Below are 9443 nucleotides of genomic sequence, written 5' to 3'. Positions count from 1 at the left end.
ATTGAGCCGATGAATCACATTTAAAACCCATAACAACCACCACACTTTGGTTTACACTAGTGATTTCTAGAGAGTTGCAGTCAGGATCCCATCGAGCAGACCCAGAAGCCTCAGCAGCAGCAGCAGCAGCAGCAGCAGCACCTGCGAACCTAGCCATGGATCGTCTGTCACGACCGTCATGAATGAACTTCAACCTGGTGTTTGCACTTTCTCCCCTTTTGGCCCGTACATCTACATAAACGTTCAAATTTCAAATATAAAGTGCATACCCCATGGCCACAGATGTTATAATTATGTACGGGCCCTCAGAAGTACCCATATCTTCCATATTGTTCAATACAAAGCATTTTAATCCGATCGATGGTTATTTGCTCCATATGCTTTCCAACCACGCGACCCTATCGGTTGGGAGTTGTATTGCACTCTGATACATTAACTCTATAAGAAAATGACCACCGATCGGATTAAAATGCTTTTTATTGAACAATACGGAAGATACAGGTACTTGTTGAGGGCCCGTACATAATTGCAACATCCGTGGCCATGGGGTAAGGACTTAATATTTGAAATCAGAACGTTTATGTAGATCTACGGGCCAAAAAGAAAGAAAGTGCAAACACTAGGTTGAAGTTAATCCATAACAGTCATACTTCAGGGCTACTGCGAACCATACTCTGTTGTTGTTCATGTGTCAGCTGTGTTCCGTCTCTGCTCGGTATTGGTTCACTGGCCTACACACGTGAGTAAGACGTCATTTGATGATATCTCACAGTACAGCCAGAAAAGTGCTCAACAAAATATCCAGGTTACACCCTTTAATTCTGCCCCGGGACTGGACCCGGGCTCAAGGCGTTGTTCATAATCAGAAGAGTCATGGCAAAGCATTAGCTGTAGAATACAACTCTCGTAGACGTATTTATGATTCTGACGTTTTCAGTCAGAATCATAAATACGTCTACGAGAGTTGTATTCTACAGCTAGCAAAGTATCATCATAACAAGACTTCATTTACAGACAGATAAACAGCAAAACACCACCACCACCACCAACTACAACTAACGTTCAAGCCGCTTATTTCAAATAACAGCGTATTGTAATGATCACCCATAGTTCACCCAGGTTTGTGCGGTATTTGCTGCCATCTGCTGTGTAAAGTGGATATTACCATATCCACGGGCGAAGATAATTCTTTATGGCACTTTTCTGAAATAATCATAAAGTGACTTGCCTCAGTTTGGTATTCCATTCTGACACCAAACTGTTGTTTAGGGGACCCTCGGTGTGTCCTACTGTCCTACTAGCAGTACTGGTGGTGTGTGACAATTCAGCTGAAGAAATCCTCTGTGCTAAAGCGGCGGGCCGGAGGGAACAAGATGACGCAGTGTCTCTGGCGACAGGTTCACCAAGTTTATTGCACTGTAGTGTACATTTCTGAACTTTGACAGCCGCCTTAAATGACCGCAGAGAGACTGTAGCCTACTTTTCTTCGTTCAGAGTCAGACTGTTAATTGGTTCAACAACACATAATACTGTTGAAGGTCAGTAGACCAGGGGTCTTCCAAGGAAGGACCCCCTAGCTGAGAGACAGAGAGAGAGATGATTTTTTACTTGGTCAGCTCTTTTTTCATTCTACACCTATATCTCTTTGCCAAAAATAGGCGATCTAGCTGCGAGGCGTTGTGAGCTTGTAGATCTGCTATTTTTGGCTAAAGTTCTCCTCAGAATTGGGATGCTAGGGTTCAAGTGGTTAATGTAAAAAAAATAAATCATATCACACAAAGATGTGGCGGACCCCCTATAGTAGCTCTGAGGACCCCTAGGGGTCCCGGACCCCCCCCCCCCCCCCCCCCACACACACACACACACACTATAATTTATTTAAAAGATTACATTTTGTGAACATACATTGTGTGCCAATGAGTTATACTACTAGAACCACAACTAATCGGAACCAAATAAGTCGGAACCAATAGCGGCGGAACACATTTCGCCCGAGCCAACCTTAATGCCGTACCTGCCACATTTCCCCCCTCATCAACTGCTACAGGTTTGTGTGGATTTATTTCTCAACACCAACAAATCAAAACAGATAGATACATATTACACTTCTGGTACATTATGCGTGACTAAATCCCATAACTAGACAAGTTGTTGTAGTGTTACAAGTGGTTGTCAGCTAAGCTATTACAACTTATTTACTCTGACGCTAACCTTTATGTTGGTCTAGCAAGATTGTGGGCTGACTGGATCCGTTCACACGTAAAATAACATTAATTTATTTAAACGTGTATTTGGGAGGGACAGCACATTTTAATGAACACCACACATACAATGCAATGTAAATACGCTGGATTTGATTTAGCAAGAATGATAATTTCCATCCATAGTCCCCCATGCCGAAAACAAGCAACATTACAAAAAGAGCACATTTAAACATTACTAAAAGGGTACAAACAGAAGAAAAAAAAGCAACAGTATTAAAGGCCTAGTTTTAATGTAATACCAGAGACTCAGGAAAACTAACAGAAACAAACCTACATTTAAGCCGATTTAAAAATGTTCACGTTTGATTGTCCATGAGCCATCCTTTTCGTTGGACCTTTAAAAGATGTAAAGAATATATTTTATCTAAAGTGTTAGATGTGAGTCACCAGCTTTGTTTGCATCAGTCCATGACATCAACCCTTCTAGGAGGCAGCTAGGGGACGATGCGTTAATGTTGACATACCTTACATTAGCTAACAGTGGTTCCCAGTGTTGCCATGTCGGCTTATTATAAGCGACTTTGGGCTTGTTTTTCTGTAAAGTCGCATGTAAATATTGGTGAGTTGCAGGTTTCGTTTTCTTTGGGCTTGTTTCTAAAGTGTATTTGCATATGTTTAGCTTGCTTTCCAATGTTGTTTAAATATTTTCATATTTAAGGACCCCCAAATCAACATGTAATTATCCAAGAACCCCCATCTGAAAATATGTTGTGCCAGGTTGGGAGGTTGGGGCACCCCATACAAGATCTATGTTTTTTAAATGTTTTGGAAAATATTCTACATTTTCCACAAGATTTTTTGTTGTTGAAAATAGCTGAGCTCACAACGCGTCGCATTGTGAGGCATTGTGAACTTGTAGGTCGGCTAATTTCAAAAAGCCGCTGTATATATGTTATATCACTTCTTTTGGGCTTAATGATTTCATAGACCTGGATGCTTATTTTTCTCACATAAACTGGCAACACTGGTGGTTCCTCTGTCTGTTTTGCAGATCTAATCACATCTTCACCAAGAGTGTACGCGGTTCTCCTGTTGGGATCAAGATGCCCAAAAAGAAGACTGGCGCACGGAAGAAGGCAGAGAGTCGCAAGGAGCGAGAGAAACAGAGTCGAGCCAACCGGGACCATGTTGACGTCGCCAAGCATCCTTGCAATTCATCCATGGTATGTATTGCATGACACAGAATCAGTGGTGCAAAGTAACTAAGTACATTTACTCAGGTACTGTACTGATGTACAATTTTGAGGTATTTGTTACTCTACTGGTCTGGAGTATTAATAATTTTCAGTACTTTTACTACTTCTCCATTACATCTCAAAGGCAAATATTGTACTTTTACTCCACTACAATTATTTGAAAACTTTAGTTACTAGAGTTACTTTGTAGATTTTGACTATTATTACAAAACATACATTAACCACTTCAGCCCTATATACATTTTGGCCATTTGAAAATAGCCGATCTACAAGCTCACAATGCGATGCATTGTGATCTTGTAGATCGGCTATTTTCAAAATATTTTTATATATTTTATATTTTTATTTTTTATTTGAAAACTTGTGATATGGGACATTCTGCTGAGTACTTTATACTTTTGGTACTTTAGTACATTTAGATACCAATACTTTGTACTTTTACTCAAGTAATTTGCATCCCAGATGTAATATTTCACAATAAAGTTAATCCTCCTACTTATGTTATTGCATATCTTTTCACAGGAATGTGATAGATGCCAGAGGTAAGCAACATAAACTGAGTGCAGAGTCAGACCCTGTATTGAAATATCAATGTATTAACATTAACCAACCAGCATTCAAACTCATTGCTTTAATTGTCATTCCCTGCCTTCACTTGGTAGACGACAGAAGAACAGGGCTTTCTGCTACTTCTGTTCATCAGTGCAGAAGATGATCATGTGTGCCCAATGTGGTGAGTGGTCTTCATTTATTTACCTAAACACACAGGGTGTGACCTAAACATCTGCATTATTTAGAATGAGCACTTACTAAATGTGCAGTTTGGTATTCCAAACTCTTGTTGGTGAGAGAGTGAACGTGTCATTTTGGTCATTAAGTGGCTTCAGCCTACACCTTTTTGGTCTGTTTCACTTATCCATATGAAATGAATACATTGTATCTTTTCTTATGACCAAAATAAACTACTACTACTTCTACTACTACAACAATTGGGCCCCTCCCAACAAAGACGGGGAAGAGTGATTGTAAACATATATGTATACTTATGTTCTTGTTAAAAGGCAAAACCAAATGCATGAAGGCATCAGACTGTGTTATCAGACATCCCGGGATACACAGCACTGGAATGGGCATGGTGGTAAGCTACCAATATGTTTAGTCTGATTTTGGCATGTGTACATGGTGCTATCCTGTCTTTATGTAGTTTTGGATGCCAGTTTGTATAAGACGATCCTTATTTCCCCATTACGTTTGTGTCCTCCCAGCTGCAAATAAATGCCAGCCAGACCTCAGATGAGTTATAACAGTCGTTCTTAATTCCAGTTGTGGAAACCCAGTCCAACCTGGATATGCAGTTGGGAACCGTAGATGCATACTGTACCTAGGCCAATACTTAATTTTGCTGTATGTGATGGTGAAAAAAGACTTGCACAGGCTAAGATATTTCCTTTTCTTTTCCTTCTTATTAATGACTAGGGAGCGGTTTGTGACTTCTGCGAAGCATGGGTGTGCCATGGTAGGAAATGCCTCAGTTCCCATGCCTGTGTGTGTCCCTTGACCGATGCTGACTGCATTGAGTGTGACCGCTGTGTCTGGGACCATGGTAGGACCAATTCCAGTTTTAATTCCAGTCCATGGGAAATTAGCCCTGGTCCAGAGCGTTCGTCCTGCGAGGGCTCCAACTGTAGTTAAAAATGAACAAAACTTCTGCACTACTCACCGAAACAAAAGCTGCTTTATGTTGTTGAAAGTCTATTCTCCACGGTGGGAAGCCTCTCAGCACCCCACCTTCTCTGTAATAATACTTTTGGGGCAGAAAATAAAACATGTCCGAGACGGAAATTATTATATTTACTCCACTGTGCCCTCTACAGATCTGGTTAACATAAATTACCATTGACCATATATGTAGAGGGCGCAGTGGAGTAAATAAAATATTTTCCATTTAGCGGACATATTTAATTTTCTGCCAAAAAGTGATTGGCGAAGTAGTTTTGTTTATTTTTACTACAGTTGGAGCCCTCTTAGGGCAGTGGAATTCTATGTCAGGGCTAAGAGCCGAGCGCCTGGCAGGGTTGGAGACAGAACTCACTAACGCTCTGGACCAGGGCTAGGGGGAAATATACAAAACAGTACAAATACTTGTGGTTGCTGAGGTATTAAACATGTCTTCTGTTTTTCTACAATTATTGTTTACCTGCCAAAGGGGGGCGGATATTTCGCTGTTCCTTCTGTCACAACTTCCTGTGTGAGGATGATCAGTTTGAGCACCAGGCGAGCTGCCAAGTCCTTGAGGCTGAAACGTATAAATGTGAGTCAACTATTTGTTCTAACTGGCATGTCAAGTCATTTCTATTCTCACAGTTCAGAGGAAAATTACAGTTCACTAACACATTCAAAAGAATGTTGCCCGAGGGTATGCATTTGGTATATGTACAGTATGTAAAAGTATATTCATATTTATTTTCATATGTTTTAGGCATTTCCTGTAATAGACTGGGACAACACTCATGCCTGCGTTGTAAGGTGAGGCTGCTAGATATCCTTAAACTCAAAATCACTCCTGTCATTTTGCTAATTGAACCGCTACATCCTGAAATCATTGCTAATGGTAAAGAACATCACTATTAAAGCTACAATCTGGGACTGATTTGAGTCTGTTAATGTAATATAACTTGCACATCTGCAGTGGTTGGTGGAGCCAGGTGGTCTCCCTACTATTCCACTGAGAAATCTTGACCCTGGTGTTTGGTAGGGTAGGACACTGACTGGTTGATAATGTCAATAAAGGTATTTGAAGCTGATAGCGCACCAGATTTGACCATACACTGTATAAAATAAGGATTGCCCCTAGATGCACCATTATCTTTATTGTAGTTTGGTCATTGTTGCAATTACCTCTCTCCGCCAGGAGAGAGAGTGGCTTTAAGACAAAAATACAGGTTTAGTCAGTCATAGGGATGTGACCATTTTGGGTTTTTGCAGTTTGACGATTCAGAGGCATTAATAGAAGAAATTGTTTGATTTATTTATTTCAATTATCTGCCACCACCACCACCATGTTCATAATTAGTTTCTAAGTCATGTTTCAAAAATGTTTTAAAGTAAACATGTTTGCTTGACAATTCGTAGTCATGTCTATTTGTTTATTGTGTTGAGGGGAAATGCGCATCCTCCACTACTGCATCCTTCCTGCACTGTCATCGGACGGGGGTATTCTTCATAAATGGGGCATTGAAAGTATCGCTAGTATCGTGTCAGTGTTTTATCCACATTTTGTCTTTGTCATAGGTAATACTAAATCTAATTAATTCATCACTAAGCCTGATTTACACATAACGAACGGTGTCCCTTGCCGAAAATAGCAGATCACCGCATTGCATTCTTTAACATGATGTAGACATGTGAGATACAAACTGTATGCTGCATATTTTGCACTGCAATGTTTTTTCATTTAGTTTATAGAAATCGATCCACATAGTGCAAAGTTGCAAGCAGCAGCGGGATTTCAACTACATTGATATACCGACCTGAACATTTATTTTCTGTTAACTGAACAGAGACCGGTTACTGAAAAAACACTCAAAAATGATTGACAACAAAATAAAAAAACTTAAATAAAATACAGTGTCTGTAAATCTGACATTATAGTACTTATTATTACCCATGTTATTTCCTTATGCTTTGGTGAATACCTTTTTTTGTATATATATAAAAATATTTTTCTGTTGGTATGCTTATGCTATATGTTTCCTGTCTTGGGCATTCAGCTTTATATTCATTGTCTTAACGCTTGTGACATCTGTTGATTTTGCTGATTGTCGTTGTAATACCACGAGGGTCCTCCCCTCAGTGGCTGCCACTGGGCACAGATGGACCCTTTTTTCCAACGTTTTTTCTAACGGCTTATTGCGGGAATGCATTAATCTTAAGACTGGGCAATATGACTTCAAATCAATATCACGATTACTTATGATTTTTGCCTTGATTACGATTAATGATCAGTTTAAAATAATAGTGAAAATAGCAGATCTAATCAAATTATAAAAATGTTCCTGTTGATTTGTTGATACTAACTAATTTAAAAAGATATATAATAATCCTTGAGTATTTGATTAAAGTACATAGCAAGATTTTAGTCGGTTATTGGTTTTGAATATCGGTTATTGGTTTTGAATATCGGTTTGTATGTTTTTGGTAAATTCATATTCACATAAATATAAGGTGATAGATTCTGTTTTTTATTTTCCAGGCCTGTTACTGTGATGACCATGCCAGGAGTAAGATCTTCAAACATGAGAAAGGAAAAGCACCACCATGTCCAAAATGTGGCCATGAGACCCAGGAGACCAAAGACCTCAGCATGTCCAGTAAGTGATTTTCTTTATAAACCACTTACTGAACAATAACGTGGGAACCAGGGAATGCCATGAGGCCACAGTGACCTTCATGCAATTCCACAATGCCTCAGCTGCCCTGGCTGGCATTTGGCCTTTGTGTCAAATGTACAACACCAAAGGCACCACTAAAAATGTCAAAATTCCAGGCCTGGTGGGAATGCTGCCACAGCAAGGATTTTGATTGACATCAAGGCATAAAATGCAATACATGAAACAGCTGACTAAATGCACAGGGAAAAGCGCCTGGTTTTCACATTAATATGTGAGATCATCAAAGATGGTCTCACATAGATGGTCTCTACTGATTTGTGCCAGTGTAAATCAATAGGAGATCATCGATGGAACCATATGCATTATTTGCAGAATTAGCTAAAACACAAGGGAATGGAGTAAAGCATATCAATTTATAATGTACCACATACTTGGAAATGGCTGAGTTATACAAATGACAAGGATTATATTTATTTTAGATCTGAGAGATGTCATATCAAATGTGTGTCTCTGTCTGCAGCTCGCTCTGTGAAGTTCGGCCGGCAAAGCGGTGCCGATGAGGATAGCTATGGCTACGGCGCGTCAGGGTACGATTCCTACTGGAAAAACCTGGCGTCTGGAGGTGGAGACCAAGAGGAAGACGATGACGATGATGAGTATGAAGAAGATGAGGATGAAGATGACGACGACGATGAAGATGACGATGAAGAAGATGATGAGGCGGAAGAAGATGAAAAAACTGAAGAAGAAACTGCAGCGAAGTCCCTGGCCGATCTTAAGTTGGAAGGGACACCTGCCTAAAAATTGACAAGATCTGTCACACTATTATGCTCCCCAGAGAGGGAGAAATATAGGCCTACGCAGGCAGCAAGTGCATAAGACTACATTGTGTTTAATCCCAAATGTTTTATGTATCCCTTTTTGGAAGAAATATGAGATCATTCTGAATTACTCATTCAGAATGATTACCATATTTTTTTTCTCGAATTTGTGTGGTCATTTTGTCAGCCCAAGACATGAGTTGCCTACTAGCCATTAAAAAGTAAGATTTGCTTCTTTTTTTGTTGCAAACATTATGTCTCCATTTCTCTATTTTGTTCTTCATTTTTTAATGACTCACTGTTTTACTTTTGTGGTGTATGCTATGCCAACCAATTGGGTGGTACTCTGATGGGAAATGACCCTGCAAAGATAGGTATTTGGTTATCTAAAGCAGTGGTTCTCAAAGTGGGGTCCTCGGGTGGGTTCCAGGGGGTCCCCCAGCAAAAGTAGTTAATATAGCATCACAATCATTTTAACCACTTCATCCATTTATATGTTGGCTATTCAAGAATAGCAGATGTAAGAGCTCACAGCACATCACGTTGTGCTATCCTGCGAACTTGCACATTGCTATTTTTGAACATTTTTGAGAAATGTTTAAAAATGTTAAATAATTTTGAATTTTTAACACAATTCGTCTCTTCTGGGGGTCCCGGCCACAAACTCTTTTCAGATGGGGGTCCATGGCCAAATATCAATTTGTGGGTCCCTGACTTGTTTGAGAACCACTTATCTTAAGTGGCATATGATTTCTCATTTCAACAACGTCT

General features: G+C 39.8%; 1 protein-coding gene across 1 annotated transcript; it reads left to right on the top strand.

Moving 5' to 3' along the window:
- Positions 1–2020: 2020 nt before the first annotated feature.
- Positions 2021–8918, top strand: znf330 (zinc finger protein 330). Its single transcript, XM_084073132.1, has 10 exons — positions 2021–2047; positions 3256–3427; positions 3983–4002; positions 4123–4193; positions 4522–4598; positions 4937–5063; positions 5667–5771; positions 5940–5986; positions 7713–7830; positions 8372–8918. The coding sequence occupies exons 2-10, from the start codon at positions 3308–3310 to the stop codon at positions 8650–8652; spliced, it is 966 nt and encodes a 321-aa protein (XP_083929258.1). The 5' UTR covers positions 2021–2047; positions 3256–3307; the 3' UTR covers positions 8653–8918.
- The last annotated feature ends 525 nt before the right edge of the window (positions 8919–9443 follow it).

The sequence above is a fragment of the Gymnoscopelus microlampas genome, assembly GCF_963454915.1.
Source record: "Gymnoscopelus microlampas genome assembly, chromosome: 2".
Lineage (NCBI taxonomy): Eukaryota > Metazoa > Chordata > Actinopteri > Myctophiformes > Myctophidae > Gymnoscopelus > Gymnoscopelus microlampas.
This window is presented reverse-complemented; position numbering and strand designations above follow the sequence as displayed.